General features: G+C 38.6%; 1 protein-coding gene across 1 annotated transcript in view; it reads left to right on the top strand.

The window, feature by feature from the left end:
- CNTN3 (contactin 3) overlaps positions 1–16,980 on the top strand; it is a 117,292-nt gene that overhangs the window by 44,456 nt on the left and 55,856 nt on the right. The window contains exon 3 of the mRNA XM_052776360.1: positions 15,794–15,889. Coding sequence (XP_052632320.1) covers positions 15,794–15,889 — 96 coding nt within the window. The remainder of the gene's footprint in view (positions 1–15,793; positions 15,890–16,980) is intronic.

Genomic DNA, 16,980 nt, shown 5'->3' with positions numbered 1-16,980 from the left:
TGACCCCCGGCTTTGTGTCCAGCCCTTCTGTCTGTTGGTCCGTGACTGGTGGCCCAGAGCTCCAGAGCTGGGAAGACCCTGACCTGGGGAGGGTCTTTTGAATCCTCTGTATCACAGGGATGACACCCCAGGTCAGAGTGTAAAACCAGTTTGTACAAAAGGGTTCCCATCCCATTAGTGGTATCTGCTTGCCATTTTAAGGCATTAAATGAGGTTGAAAAAAGCAGCTGTTGCTTTGTCTCTGTACATCTTTTTCTCATATTAAATATTTCACTTGATTGGACTTGCTTAATATAATAAGTGTCTGAAGTGCAATGGAAGATAGTTATGTAAATTGACCTGAATCAAAATTTTTCTTCCATAGCTGTAATGGAGATATTTTAACTGTGTGCTACCTTAATCCTGATGGCCGCAGCTTGCTGCGAACCAGAGATGCAACCCGGTTGCGGCAGTGTTAGTACTGACACTAATAAATAAGCATCTTCTAGAACTGCAGTTTTGCATGCACCTTGTTGTTCACCTGCTTTTGGTTGTCCACCACCTTTTATTAGTAACTGCCAGAGTCCTGCTGAGAGCAGCTTTGCTACCAAACGTTCTGCATGCATTCAAACGTATTTATTGTCAGTGGGTGACGAATGGATTGTTTATTTATTAGCCCATTCATGTTTCATCCTCATAATCCCTCTTGTTCAGTCCTCTAATAGCTATCTACATTTTGGCAATAATTGTTTTTGACTCCAGTGTTAATTTTGCTAACTTAGATACTCTTTGGAGGGCGATAATTTGCTGAAATTATTTAGCACGTGTAGTGTCTAGTTCTTACATTGTAAGGGTTTTTTGATGGTTTTGGTGGTGGGGTTTGGGGGGACGGTTTTTTGGGGTGAAGAGGTTGGTTGGTTGTGGGGGATTTTTTAAGGCGTTTAAAACCTGAAAGTTGTCTTTCAATCACAGAATATACATAAATATTAAACCAATATGATCAGTTATATTTTTAGATATTTAGACTTTAAGCCTAAATTCTGAAATCTTTTTAACAGGAGCTTCTTGAAGTGCTAGCTTCACTTCTGTAGGCGTACGAATTTTTATAACTACAAATTTCGGCATTTCCTGCATGCCTCCTGCCTGGTAAAGCTCTAAACAAAATGTTTTCAATTCTTGCTGCTTTCTTTTTTCTTTCTTTCTTTCTTTTTTTTTTTTTTTTTTAATGAAAAGTGGTGACTTTCCTTAGGATTTTTGCACTTTAGGACTGTTCTTAAGCCTCTGGAATATGGCTTATTTGGGAAAACAGAGTTTATAAAGCTTCTATTCCCTGAAAAATAAAAGCAAGTCATTGTTAGGGAAGAATTTCAGCCCTTGTTTTGTTTGTCAGAATTACACTAATGGGGTCTTGTTAGCCCATTTAGCATACTACAGATACTATTAAGATAATACTTAAAAATATCTGCATTACATTAATACCCCGTTAAGCACCTGATCTAAAGCCCATTGAAGTTGATAGGAATGTTCAGTAGGACTTCAGTGCTTTGATCTTTCAACTGCAGTTTTACAACTTAAAAAATCAAACATAAAAAACGTTTCAGTCAACATAAATGCATCTGTGTTATCCGTGTCATACTTCACCCTTCATGGCTAATAAACTATTGGATTTTGAGCCTACTCAAACTGAAATAAATACTTAAAATAAGAAGTCTGAATGCCTTTTACAGCAACAAGTTCTGAAATAGGAAAAATGGTGTTGCTAAAAGGCATGTAACAAGCACAGTTGTCTTGTGATGTACTGAATTATACTAACACTCAATGAATATAGACATGTACCTTAAATTTTAACTGTAAGTAACCCATGGCTGCAACACATAAATGTCAGATTTAGGAGGGATTGAGAATAACTGTTTAAATGTCTTCACTGTGTATTTTCTTACTTTAAATGTAAGAAGATTACTTTTTCAGGGCTCCGATTTGCTGTCAACCTGCCTACTTTGCTTCCTGATGTTTATTGTTGGTATAGCTACTTGCTAAGCAAAGTAGGTATCTTAATACCAAAGTGATGGAACTTGCAGAGCTACTCTTATTACACTGCGTTGCTTCTGTCTTTATTTTTGTATCGATAATGTATTTACATAAGTGTTTCTAGTAGAATATGGTAGTGAGCGGTGGCAGAGAGCACAGGCTGTGAATTGTGGGGAGTCTCATTTAATAACCAAGGAAATTCTCACTACTTACGAGAAGAGATGCAGTACCTGTTTTTTATTTTCCTGTTATTACTTCTCTCAGCCCTGTGCAGTGAAAGATCTTCTTTCTTTTTTATGAAACTGTATTTTTTCAGCCCATGGCTTTTTATTAAATTGTAGTTAACGATATACTTTTGAGGATTACATCACCCTACACGGAGCAATTTGGCTTAGGCTGGAGATCAATCTGCACATAGAGCATCTGTCACTTAACGATTCTGCTTAGATACCAACAAAAAGATTTGAGGTCCCACTGTGTTTTGGGGGTTTTCTTCTTATGTACATGTCTCAATCTATTAACCTCTCTTCAGTAACACTGGGATTGTATTTGTTTTATAAATGCAGTAGCAGAACAACAGATAGGTGTTTCTGGGCAGTTGTTTTTCTCCACTCCTGCAGCTTCTGTTGTTGAATAGTCTGATGCTGAATTTATTAATCTATGCAGTTGCTTGCTCAGGTGTAATCCCTTGTTCAGCCACATTTATTCATCCACTGAAGGATATGCACATTGGTACATCATGGCATATTAAAGGTTTACTGCTGCCTGCCACAGCTGTCATCTCTTTGACCCTTCAGTAAACTAACAGTCTTCCACATAATTTTGCTTTCATTCACGTGTAATGCTATTACTGCAGAGGCAGACAGAATGCATTTCTCTAAAGATCTTGTCTCGTTCCCTTGTCTTCCAAGGAGGTTAATGTGCTCAAATGATCCCTGCGTTTTCTTTTTTTGCCGTCTTGCTGCAAGAAAAGCAAAGAAGAAAGTGCTCTGGATAATCTGTTTGCACTAGTTTTTGGGGGATAGAGCAAACTGGAAGGATGAACTCACCGGTTAAGTGAGAGCCCTCTTTACCACTTGAATTTCACATGCCTTCATTTGTTTCCTTAGTACTTTTAATTTTTAGCTCTTTACTAAGAGGTTATACAGATTTTTTTTCTAATATCACTTACTATGGAAATAAACAAGTCAAAACCTCTTTACTCAAAACCAGCCGAACCACGTTTAAATATTAATGATGTATGGGAATAACTTAAGACTGAAGTTTAATCAGTGTTTTGTCCATAGACATTTGTCATTTACAAGTGGTACCGTTTCAAAAAACAAACACACGCACCCCCCCACCAACTTTATATTAATGTTTGCATTATAATAATACTTTGCAGGCAGTGTGGATAGCCTTGTGATCTTGCAGAGCTGATGGAGAGAATGAGAGCTTGTAGATGATGGGCTGAAACCAGTGTCTGGGGACATCTATTCCAAACTCAGCATGTAAGGCAGCAGCTGTAATGTCATTGAGTGCAGTTTCTCTTTATGAACTTCCCATCATTGTAACGTCTAATGATTTGTATTTTCCTAGTGCTTTTATATTGATTGCTTCTACTGTATGTACTGCTATTTTACCCAGTAATGAAGTTAAACAATCAAATGAGTCAGTGATTTATTGGGTTTCTTGGTTTAGAGACTGGTTCTACACTGCCACAGCTTCTGATCTGCTCTCTGAACTCTTGTTCGCGATTTGCCAGTAAGCTTCCTCACTCGTTCCCCAAGTACCAGATAAGTGGGTTTGATTATTAATAATCTGATACTAACAGTTGTCTTGCATTTCCTTATCAATTGTTCACGCTCCTTTGCATTCAGCTATTTTTAAACCTCTGATTTCTTAATACATGTATCTTTCTGGTTTTATTTCATATTCTTTTCGGAAGAATTTTTTTGAATATTCAGCTGCTTTGGTTAACAAAATCTAGCATTTTTCTCCTCTCTTAATAACATATGCTACTCTTATTTACCCTTTCATCTTAGTGTATAACTAACTCTCTTGTTCGTTTCCATTTAAAAGTAACTATAGCCTCTCTTTAAGCTAGTTCTGTCTTATCCGTCCTGTATTTTTCTTTCTCCTAGCTTTTCTGATGGGGATTCAGTGGAATTACTGTCTTGTTTCTTTCAGAAACCTTCTTTGCCTCCTAATAAATCCTTCTTTACTGAAAAAATTTTCTAGAGATTCCAATTCTGAGCTTTGTGTCTAAACTGTGGGCCCTAAACATACTTCCAGACTTCAGTATTTACTGACTCCATGACAAGGGTAAAATCGATTTCTCACTTTCCAGTGTCCGTGGGAAGATGATGTTGGTCTAGAGGCTGGAAAAGGGCTGCTATGCATTGCAACTGTTTTCGGTTGAAAGCAGGACACTTAGCCACACTGTGGTACTTGTCTGCCACACACCCTGAATTGCATTGATTTCTCATTATATAAGGTGTCCAAGTAGACCAAGTTAGAGCGAGTTCTTATCACAAATCATTGCTTTGTGTAATGAATTTAATTTATTCCAAGTCATGCTTGCAAGGGTCTCTTGTTCTTCCTCCACATGATGCAGTATCAGGTACCAATTCATTCTGAGCAAGACCAAATGTGATTTTATCATCTATTTACCCCCGTTTAATTGTGTAACGATTATTGTTCCTGTTTCTATAAACCAAAACATGGGATTTGTTATCTGCATGTGGGGATTACGCTGCTTGTTTTTTAAATGTCTCTCTATTATATCTGGGTCAGAGCAATGATTAATATTGAAAGAGAGGTTTTGTAACCAGACTGAAGCTCTGGCACCTGTCCTGAAAAGGCTGTTCTGCTTTTATAGAGGATATGAGGGGCAGAAGTAGACGTGTGGCAGAGCAAATGACATTTTGGCTTAATTGCAGCAGGTAGACTCTGTCTATAGTTCTGGTCAGGCTGACTAGTGTGTGTTTGTGAGCTGGTAGGAACAGAGCAGTGGTTTGGTAGGGTAGCGGGTAGTGTTTACGTTACTTTAGATTTGAGAAAATAAGCTATGTCGTAGGTTACTCATGTCTTTCTAAGATGAAAGATCAGAAGGAACTGTTAGATGAACTCTTCTGCTCTCCTCGATATTGCAATATAGTTTTACTCTGTAACCCTTGCATTAAACTGTTACCCAGTATGCAGTAACTTACTGCTTCTTCTGAACTGCCTGGAGTTTTAATTCTAACTTGACTTTATCTGGCTGCAGCCTTTGGGTTTGTCCTACCTAAGAAATGATACCAGGAGAAGCTCCTGTGAAAAGGCGGTAGGCAGGCGAGCGGGCAGCGTGCTGTTGAGAGCTGCTGCAAAGCCAGCGCCAGCCTTGCAGGTCGTGGTGGTGTTTACTCCTCTGGTATGCCTTTTCTCCGCTCTAAATGATTTCTTTATTGACTGCTGTGAGTCTGTTGATGGGAAGGTACAAGTGTAAGAAAGTTGCTTACAGTGAAAACATATTTCAGCGTAGATAAGTAGAATTGCTGCAGTGCGTCTTGCTGTGCGTGTTGGAGCAACTGCAAGTTGCAACTGCTCGTCAGGTTTCCTTAAATGTCCTACCAGGAGCACGAAGTCACTGCTCAGCAAGAGCTGTCATGTGCTCGATGCCTGCTGCAGCTTGCTGTAGGTGTAAAATAATTTGGTACCTTCCACATTCAGGCTCTTGAAAACTAATTAAATATACTGAGCAGCACTTGAGGAAAAGAGAGGTTTCCAGATAAGACAAGAAACTGGCTGCTCTAATAGCAGAAAATTCTGGTACAAATCATCAACTACCCATACTGAGCAGCTCCAAAATGAGACCAGATGATTCTGAGATGGCCTTTAGGCTGTTCTGGTTGAATTGACTCTTAATCTTTGTCTTTGCTGTTTAAGAAACACCTCCGTCAAATTCTGCTCCCTGAAGCTCCCCAGCTTCACTGCAGCATCTCCTTCTCCCTGTACCTTAGATATAGACAAGAAAATCCCTTTCTAGGTCTTCCCCTACACATGAAGGCTTACCAAGAGCACGCCCAAACTCTTGATTGCTCCCTACGCTTGCTGTTTGTTGCTGTAATGCTCGCCTAATGGAGCCTGGCATTGCTGTTGAGATGAGACAGTCTGTCGCTGAGTTCAGACCCTGGCAGCAAAAACTATGAAATCCGTCTGGATTAAAAGAAAAGGGAGGAGATAGAGGAATTTAATTGATTGTAATGAATATCATGACCATAATTAAGGGGTGAGAGATTGGCAGAATGAGTTTCATGAGGCTGGGGATAAAGGGATTTTAAGAAAAGTTGGGGAATGTGGTGAGCCTGAGTGTTGGTAAGAGTTGAGGTGGCTGGAACAGTTGGGGAAGCAAGGACTGAAGGGGAAGCCGTTGCGGAGAGGGGACAAGCATGAGAGTGGGTGAGCAATGGCAGAAACATGTAGGAACTGCATCTCTAAAGCTTCCCAGACCCCATGAGAGACCATGGCGTTGGGACTAGGGCTCTCTGGAGCTGGGGGTTTGTCCGGGTGGCTGCTTCGTGGGACCTGTGTTCACAACCTTCTTGGTGGCTTCTCTCCTGATAGTAAATGTCCCTCGGTGCCTTTCCCAGCTGCAGCGTGTCCCCAGCCAACAGGGGCCAACGCGCATTCCCATCCCAAGCCCTTGGTGCTGAAATCTTACTGGTTTGGTTTTTTTGCTCAGCCAATATTTGTGATCTTAGGCAACCTTAACTCTGGCACTTTCTAACTCCAAATAATTGAGTTTGCAACCTTAGTATGTTCTTCTAATTTTATTAGGGACTACAGTAATGTGTTTGCACAAGAATACTGAATTAGATTATGCAGTGTTTTTTAGCTTTTGAATAAATAATTTTTTTAAGAACTCGTGCTTGCGCACAGGTTGGAGATACAGCTTCGTGGGAAACTTTTTGTCATTTGGCTTTCATTTTCAGTATTCAAGAAGTGATTCTGCTGCTTGGACTGCACAATGTCCTGTCTCCTAGAGATCAAGTTATATTTTTTCATTTTTTCATTTTTATGTGAACCTGGCAATTTTTTGTTGTTTTAAACATCCACTGTCAGCATCATAATGATGTTAATGATGTGGTTTTTCTTTTTTTTTTCTTTTTTTTTTTTTTTTATTTCTTTCTTTCTTTCTGCCTTCTCTGTGGTAGAAAATACCGGTTTTGCTTGTCAGGTGCAAATGACATCATGGCAAGAAATGCATTTCACTGCATCCTTGTTCCCTGAAGCCTGTAAGAAAGTAGCTACAGACCATCTGCTTTAGCCACTTTTGGCTACTGTAAAGGAAATGAACAAAATATATTCTGGTTTGCTTTGATGTGCTCCTGAACATCCACTAAGCTACACGTTTAGTGTTGCTGTATGGTGCCTCGATAGGAGTAGATCATTTTTCTTATCTATCCTGTCCTCCTGAGCCTGTTAATGTAGTCTAATCCTAGCTAGTAACCTAAGAGATTTATAGTCATAAATGTTTGCAGCAATTTTCCAGAATCTGTTTTATGCTGTGGCAATGTCTTTGTACTCGGCTAGATACCGCTGCAGTTGTAGTGGAGCACCCAAGGAAGGGTGTATTATATCCCTGTTTTAGAAATGTTAGATTTGGACATCACAGAAGCAATTAATGTCAGTAGCATATACTATATTCAGGATACTAAGTCTGAGTTATTTCATTTGTCAAATGTGAAAATTCGCTTACCTCTTTCTTAAAATTGTGATGTGAATAGTTAATACAGTAAAATAACTGTTCTTCCCCTCCATGAACCAGGCAAATCTGCTACCATGAAAACGTATTACTTTTATTTCTGCCTCTCCATTTTTCATCTACCAGTAACTCTGATAATAAAATTAAAAGTTTTAATTTCTTCCGAATTCCTCTGTAAATATTATTCTTGATACAGTATTAATTTCTATGCTTGCACTCTATTCCCTCTATGGCTTATTTCAAGCAGGTTACTGAAATCACTTATGTAGAAGTAGTCATCTTCTCTAAGTTCCCTTGTACTTTTTGTATTAAACTTAAGGGTTGATGTGTAATGTACCTGACAAACCCATCTGTTTTTAGATTGAGAAACAGTATACTGGAGAATTACTAAAATAAAAAATAAAAATCCATTAGTGTTAGCTCTTCAGGATTTCCCAACATGTCAAGCTAAAAATACTGAAGAGCAGCGGGAGCTAGAGATAAAACCCAACCGATTCCAGAAAAGAAAATGGCACAGGTGATTTTGGCAGGGTAGGTCATGGGTTAAGGTTTGCTTTCTTCTTCTAGGCAGATTACTCTGGTATTGTAGCTCGTGGATGGGGAGAAGGCTTGTTTCATTGCACGCGCCTGCAGGCTGCAGAGCTGGTGGTAGAGGGACAGACATAAACAGGTAAAGCTACTTCAGAGTTTTAATCACAGCAAGGAACGCGGTCTCAGGGTTGCAGAGCTTTGGAGAGCCTGATCCTCAGAGAGGTGGTCCTCAGGTTGTGAAAGCTCGAGGCTTGCTCTGGAGAACTGGAGCAGCTCCATAAAGATGGTGCAGTTTCCTCCAGGGGCCATGTTTTTAATTAGCTGTGTTGGAGTTGACGGCCCTGCTTATGTTTGCAGCTCTACATAAACTTGTGCATTTCATATTATTTTGCTTAACCCAGGTAGGACACATAATTTGAGATGAGAATTATAAATATTTTGAAGGTCTGTGAATATTGGATTTTTATGCTGACTAACAAGTTAGTGTATTTTTACATGTGAAGCAGCAGCTGTGGCAAGACATCTGTTGATAAGACACTTAGTCATCTGCTATATCTGTTATTTGTTATCGTTACATCTGTTATAATCCACATGGCCCTAATCAAAGCACTGGGGCTTTTTGCCAGGTGCTCCATACCGAGTGAGATGGGGAAGATGACAGATTTTGGTTACCCGTATCCTAGCAATACTTTCTGGTGACAACCCAATTCTGTAATATTTGTGGGAGAATCTGTCCATTTCTTTAAGGAAGGTGGCTGTTTTTAGAAAGATAAATGAGTGAAGTTAGTGACAGAAGAAAAATCGCATTGTCATCAGCATGTTCCCAGTGCTTCAAAAATGAACTGTTGCATGATGGTTTTCATTGATTTATTTATTTATTGAGGAAAGCCTTCTTGGAAACACTGCCACTTATTTAATAAATTAAAAAAAACCCCTTAAGGTAATTAGACCTAGATCTGGCAAAGCATTCAGCCATCTGTTTAACTATTAAAACGTGAATAGCCTGTTGTTCTTCAATACTAAACCTGCTTTGTGGTCACGAGCGGTTAGTGATGGCGGTGCTTTGTAGACTCTCAGGGTATTCTTAGGGTTTGTGTTAGGAAAGCGTTAGGGGGGCAAAATCTGTGTTGCATCTGAGAACTCGGCTGTAGGATAATTTCCTTGAGCAAACATCCTTCCCTCCTGAGATATTTCTCAAATTGCTTGAATTGCTTTGTTCAGTCCTGTGTTTGCCTTGAGTTGAGTGGTAATTCCCAGATAATATGAATTTATGGCAGGCATATTTTTGGAAATACCTATTGGAGAATTTTTCTTTCAAAACATGCATTTCCCTTTTAACACTATTTTTTCCAGTTATTTCCGTGCATTTTTGTCAGTGTGAAGCGTGTTTAAAAAAAAATTTCCCTGCTCATCAGATGTTGACTCAACTTTTATGCTATTAATGTTCCTGTACTTTTTTTTTTTTTTTTTCTTTCCTCTGCTGCCTCTGGTCTCTTCCTTCAGTTCCACACAGCCCACAAAAGCATCTCATTGCTCTCTGTCCCTCTTTCTCCCTCATTACTGCAGACTCTTCGGCTTTTTTCCATACTGGTATCTCATGTTCACTGCACTCTGATACATCTGTGCCGATTTCTTTTTACCTTTTCCTCTTTGTGTTTATATAACACAGACTTTGTTGTATAATTCTTAAATTATTCTTGTTTAATTGGTGTAAGTGTATTTAATTCTTCCCTGTTTCATTTTTTGCTGCACCCCAAGTGATTTAAGGGGAGGTGAAGAGTTTAAAAGTTTTGTAAGTTTTTGGTGCTGTTGGTTGGTGCTGTTCACCGCCAGTTGGCTCCAGCAGCCTGTTAACCCCTGCACAACTCGCTCATTAGATGTTCTGCTTTTCATGCAATGGAAACAACTTGCAAGGGTCTCTTCCCTCACCTGCTCACTCTTCTCCATAGAAGTTTGCTGCATTTTATTAGCAATATTTCTATGGATGCAACTCAGATGGGCTTTGCTGAGCGAGACTAATGTAATGTGAGCAGAGACAGGAGCAGTATTTCAAACCAAAAACTCAAAGTTGTCCAAGTAGTGCTTTGGGTTGTGAATAAAAAGTGCCTTGAGGTTGTTTCTGCTTTCCCTGTCCTTGGAGCCTTCAGGGCATGAAATGGCCAGGGCATTGGTGGCTGTAGGCAGCAGGGCTGGGTCTCAACCTGGAGGAGCAATGCTGCTGTTCCTGGCCTGGAGAAGTACACTCAGACAAAGAAACTGTGGAGGTGGTTCCCCAGTAGCCCGTGAATCTCTTCTGGAGTGACAAATCACCCTGATTCTTTGCATGCTTTGACTAATGTTCACTTTTGCACTGTTAATATTTTTCTCCTTTCTCTACCTCCAAAAATAATTGATGATTACAGAGATGATTTTTGGTCCCATCCCTCCCTTCCACCCCAGCCTGGTTCTCTCAGGCTTGATCCAAAGCCCAGGGAAGGCAGCACAAAGTCTCACTTGTTCCATATGCAGCTCTGTTGTGCTTTTTTCCAAGTGCTGTATGTCTGCAGGCAGTGTGTTGGCGTTAACAGGCCCTGTATCCAGCTATTCTGTTGAGCGGATACAAGTACTTTTAATAAACTTAAAACTGTGCCAAGTGCACACTCAGTTTCTGGTATCTGTCTAAAGAAGTATAAAATACATGGTCACGGAAACACCTTGGTATAGCCAATTCTGGGGTGGTGGGGAAGAAGGTTTGCTTATGCACGTAGGTGATTTAGGTGATGATGGTGAGGAGTTTTTTGTGTGGTTTTGTGTTAGGTTTTTGTGTTTGGTTTTGTTTTTTAAAGAAACTAATTTGTGTTACTCTATTTTCTTCAGAAGTTGTCATTACCAACATAGGTATTACAACATGCTGAGGCTGTTATTTTTTCTTAAGAGCTGAGAGTCTGGTATTTCATTTCTTTTTAATAATGTGACTTTTACCAGGGCAAGCGGGTTATGAATTAGTACTTCATTATGTGCTGACATTGAACAAAGTCTCCACTTCAGAATTACCTATTCAAGAAAACAGTTAAGATTTGGTTGTCTGACTCATTTAGATACTTGAACATCCTACCAGTACAGAATTATACATAAAGTACATTTAACAAGTTCTGCTGCTTTGAATAATAATGAGTCTAATGAAGTAATGGAATAAATATTTTTGTGGCTCTTAAGGGACAATTATGTTTGTAGAGCATGAACCCTCATTCTGTAGTTATCAAAACATGGTAGAATTGCTAATAAATGTGTGTTGAGAATAAATATCAATTGAAGTAATAAGATGCTTGGGTGTCACTGGGCTTAGAGTTGGAAACCTACTGAATCCTGCTCCTCTCCAGGGCGTGAATGTGTCCTGTGCATTACTTCTTTTTTTTTTTTTTTTTTTCTTTTAAGTTGGTATAATTTCTAGCAGCCTCTACTGATTTTATGAAGATCCTATATATACAGATACGTGTGACTAGGGGTGAAACATCACTCGGGTTTCTTGGCACAGTGTGATACAACTCAATGCTGCCACAAGCTAGGAGCCGTGTCTGGAGCAGCTTTGCCATCAAAAATTCTCTGGATTTTTCATAACATGGTGTTCTATGTCTTTTCAAAGCACAGATGCAATATTTGATCTGATCTTGTGTAATCTGTTTGCTTACCTTCCTTGATTATGCAAGATTACAGAAACCAGATACGTTTTTAGAAGGTATTTGCAGCGAACTGCAATGAATGCAGTCAACTGGCACGTGTTCTGCAGATGAAGATCAAATTTTTTATTCTTTCTCACTGTTGACATCAGGTGAGAACAAGGTCTGCTTTACTTTCTACAGATGCTTCAGGTAGCATATTCTCTCCCCACCCCCATGAATTCACAAATCCGTGTGTTTTAATAACTGTGGGTATCACATGAACTTTTATATGCTTCTGTTCCAAATGCATAAAGAGTTACTCTGGGGCAGAGGCAGTGGAAATGATGCTCGTGTTACTTTTACTCCATATTTTGAAATCTTTCTTAGTAATGTGCTTGAGACTGAAAACTTAGTTTATTAAATGAAAGGAGAGAACCTGATGGAATATGCAGTTTTCATATCCTTGCTGTTTGTATGTGCAAGAACACGTTTCATTGTTCTCCTTTTCAGGCAGAATGAAAGACTTTTCAATAAAGCTGAATTACATTTTCTTGCTCCATTTTATTGCAATGGCGTGTGTATTTCAGCTGATGTAACTATGTATTTGGTACTAAAGCAATGAGGCAAATATAGGTATTAGCAGGGGAAGGGAGAAGAAAATGCTGTTTCAGGAGTCAGAAAAGTCTCAGCTGCTAATTTTAAACTTTCTTCTATAAGGCAAACTATAAACAGGCAATAAAAGCATTTAATTTGCGAATTACGCAGTCCTAGATTGGATTTAAGTTGGATTTTTTTTTTCCTTGTGTAGTCAGGTTTTTGTAACATTTGTACCAAAATATTTTCAGCGGTATGATTAGAGACTTTGCCTGGTAGAGTTAAGTAATAAAGTTGCTCATTTCCTACTGGAATGGTAGCATTTGAGATGAAAGGAGATAAAAGTGGGGCATAATAAATGCAAGTAAGAAGTAAAAAGACGTAGGCAAGAGAAACTGATGAAAACATTTTATTTTGGTGACCAGTTTGAGAAAGTGTTAGAAGTTTTAAAAATCTGATGATGAATAAAACAATCCATACATCAACAGGTAAAATGCAGAAGTACTTTATATATGTTGCTGCCCTTTTCTTTCAAACAAAACAGTGTGATATTGTCATCCCATGGGGTGCTGAAAAGCGAGTCCTGTTCTGACTCATCACTTTTCAAAACCATCTTCTGTCCTGTTCTTATCTTCATTCTTTGTTTCCAGTAATATTTTATCTATTAAGACATTTCAGCAGGATAAGAGCCTCTGATTTTAGAGATACAAATTGATCTGTAAAAGTAAACAATCTTTTTCCATTATTTGCTCACCTTTTACAGTATTTTATTTACCCTGTCAGTTTTCTGAGAACTTGATGTTCCTTCCCAATGATTTAATGTAATAGCAATTTTTGTTAGAAGATACAGCACTTACTCCCTAGTGTTATTGTGGTTAGGATACTGACTTTATAAAAAAAAAAAAAAAACCTCCTAACAAACAAACAAAAACCAAACCAAACAAAAAAAACCTGCTAGTCTCTCTTGCTATTCTACTGAACATGACTGGCTTTGACCTTTAATACTCTGAATATGCTACAGAGATGCCTGAAAACCAGACTAGAAACTTGTATACAAGCAGTGAGTACTTTCCAAGGCCAGAGGTTTGGACTTCATTGTATAATGCTAATAGAGAACTCTATTACTGTTTTGCATGGTGATTTTTAATTATTTTCAAAGTGGTGCCAGACAATGTGTAAAGCAAGTATACAAGTATATAAGTGAATTAAGTGATGATATTTCTGCAGCTGTGTGATTAGTCTGGTAGTTAAACCACTCTAGAAGGTAGGATGGAGAGCTTCCTGCTAATTAGTGAAAAAATTATTCTTTTATTGTAGTATGGCTCATATTCTTCATTTTCTGATGGATTCTGAATTGCTTCTTGTTTTCCAAAAAACTATTCCCCTGTGACAGCAGTCTTCATCAGCAGTCAGTGATTAATAACTTCTGCAGTACAATATTGCAACAGATGAAACCGCAGAGCTGCGGTGGGTCCCCACCGGGTACCTGTGGGATAACGAGGACGTACCTTTCGGAATGCCTTGGCATGTCCCACAGGTCACGTCCCTTCCTGAGGGTGCTGCCAGCCCAATCCCATCGTGCTCGTACCATGTGTCAGACAGCACAAAGACAACCGAGTTTCTGAAGGGCTGTGTTTGCAATAAATGAATGCACATGCTTAGAAAGCAGTGATAAACCATTTCATTTTAATTACAGAAATTATGTGTATTACATAAAATTTATGACTTTCAGTGATTGTGGTGTAAGAGGGCAAAATTTGGTCTAAACTTATTTTATATGTAAAATAGATTTTTTTTTTCTTTCTTTCTTTTTGGGTAAACCTTAAAATCCAAATTGCATAGCTCTTTTCATTCTAATACAGAGTAGTGTGTGTCCTCTGGGTGCTGTCAGCTCTTGGTTCTTCCTTTCGTGACTCAGGGGAGTTGTGTTAGGGGCGGCTAATGAATCTATATTGTCATGGAGGGAAGAGAAAGATGCTCTAAAGGCCTGAAATGAATTGCAGGGTACACTGTTCTGATCTCTCGGTGAAATCGGTTTGGCTGTGGTTTTATGTGACTTCTGCGTGTCCAGTGGAAGGATCCAAACTTACTATGTGCATGAAAACATAGGCCCTGAGATGTACCTGCACAGAAATTCAGTTGGAAGGCTTAAAACAGCCCTTTTAAGAAACTCCTCTGAGCTTTATGTGCAGTAACAAAGAATAATACAACAGTATCTTATTGTGGCATTAAATGTATTTTTTTAAAATGAAGCATTGAAATTCTAATCACTCTTGTTCAGTGTTCTGATTGTAACAATTGTTGCTTTTCAATATTATAAAATATTATATTTTGGGAAATAGCTACTGTTGGTCAACTCACTACTCCTATTACACTTAGTTTTAAAGGTAGCCTTATTTTAAAGACTGTGTTACTATCCTTTACAAGGTTATAAACAAACAGGTTTTTTTAAATTGTCTTCTCTTGGGTTTTATTATGGAAAAATACATTGCTTATTCATGGAAAAAATATTTCTTAGCGTGGTACCTCAATCTTAGTTTGTATTGAATGTTACATCTAGCTTAATTCAAGGACATAATGAGGCTGTACCTTCTTGGATCTTGAGTCACCAGTTAGAGAGAAAGTTAATTTAGATTTATGATAAAATACTGCTGCTCTGAAATTTTGCATTTATATATACTCGGTAGCATTTGTTTCTCCTCTTACAGAGTTTAAAAAGATCACAGAAGACCTGAAGCCAGGCAGAGCAGAGTGCTGGGTCAATACACCGAGGTGCAAAGCGCTTGCCTTTGCCAGAGCTTAGCGATGTTACAAGGGATTCTGCTGCAGGGAGATGGTCGAGGGGTTTCTTTTCTGTTTGAAAAGATATATATCCGTTTTCTGAATAGCTGTGTTATTAGCATTATTTTACGGTTGGTTAGAGGAGCTCAGTAGGATCTTGATGCTATTTTCATCAGAGCCTTCATTTTGGAAGAAACAGTGGCTTAAAGACCTATTTTTAAGTTACAGTTACGACTCCTTTTTGGTTATCAAAATTAGGGTAGCATAAGCCTAGTATAAGAACAAAATTAGCCATAGGATCTGTTTAATTATGTTCTTGTAAATTAGTTCACTTCAGTCCTAATTCTGTCATCCTCCCTCATGTTGAACAGCCATTTCTTTTGCAACTGATTCACTGAAATCACTGAACTTAGTTGCCTACTAAGAGATTTGATATCAGGGTTTAAGAACTTGAAACTCCTGTGTATTTAGTCTTTTCTGTTTCCTAATATCCAGCTCACTTTTCTTTCAAAAACAGATCTTGAAAACTCCAGGACGAAAATGAGAAGCGCGGTGTCAGTTCGAGAGGGACAGGGAGTCGTGCTGCTCTGCGGACCACCCCCCCGGGCGGGAGGTAAGGGACCTTCCAGGCTTTGTGCTTCAACCGGAGCCGATTGACTGTAAAGTGGAATATCTCCCTGGAAATGCAGGAGAGAGTGCAAGAATGAAACGTGGTTTCTGAAGTAAATACAGAGAGAGAGAAAACAAAACCAAAAGAGGGGGAGGGAAGTACTTGTGAGGATTTACTTTTATTGTGAAATGGCTTTCTAGCTCCTAGTGATTTCTGTGCACTTAACATGTCTGATTTTTATGATATTTCCAGTAATTAATTGAGTATCTTCTGGAGTTAAATTCTGCCCAATTTCACAATTGCCGAGCCTTGATGAATCTGGTTTTTCTCTATGACTAGACAATTGCAAAGAGTATATTGTTGTCTTTAATTATGCTAGTATCTGCCTATTTTCTTGCAATCAAGACACTTGATAGTGTAATGTAATGATGCTGGCATAATTTAAAACACTGCTGTCTCAAGGGTGGAGAGAAATCTAGATATGTGGATTCTTGGTGGACCAAAAGTGGCAAGTACGTTTTATCATTCATTCTGCATCTTCAGTCTTTGACTAATTGCTATTGAGCCTCAAGTAATACTTGAAAGTAACTGGTTTTATTTGTTTTTAATTGATATGGAGTCTCATTATTGAAGGGCTGTGATGTTAAACATTAGATTTGATTGCAAAGACAAGGTAATATAAGCTAAAGATTGGATACAATAATATAGGTATTGCAGCTTCTTAAATTTGGCAGAGTCCAAGCAGACACAGCCATAAAATGGCAATTTTACAACTGTCTGAGCTTGCAGAATTTTTCTCTTTCTAAACTGATACATACTCTTAAATCATCTTTATAACCTTACAACAGCTTTGTCTTCTCAGCTGCTGAGAAAATGGGTCATTCTCCCAGCTATCTATAAGAATTAGAATGATTAAATTTTGCTTCTATATGCAGTCCAAAGTCAGAATTACGCCAGCCATTTTTACTCTTATCCCTTGCATGACTATACACCTAGAGGTGATTGCCAAACTGACTACAACTCTGCCTGACTCTTGCAATGTTTAAGTGTGAGGTGTTAAACAGGAGGTGATACAAAACATGCTCATATTGCTA

Source organism: Harpia harpyja, chromosome Z, assembly GCF_026419915.1.
Source record: "Harpia harpyja isolate bHarHar1 chromosome Z, bHarHar1 primary haplotype, whole genome shotgun sequence".
Lineage (NCBI taxonomy): Eukaryota > Metazoa > Chordata > Aves > Accipitriformes > Accipitridae > Harpia > Harpia harpyja.
Note: the sequence above shows the minus strand (reverse complement) of the source record. Positions and strands in the feature narration are given on the sequence as shown.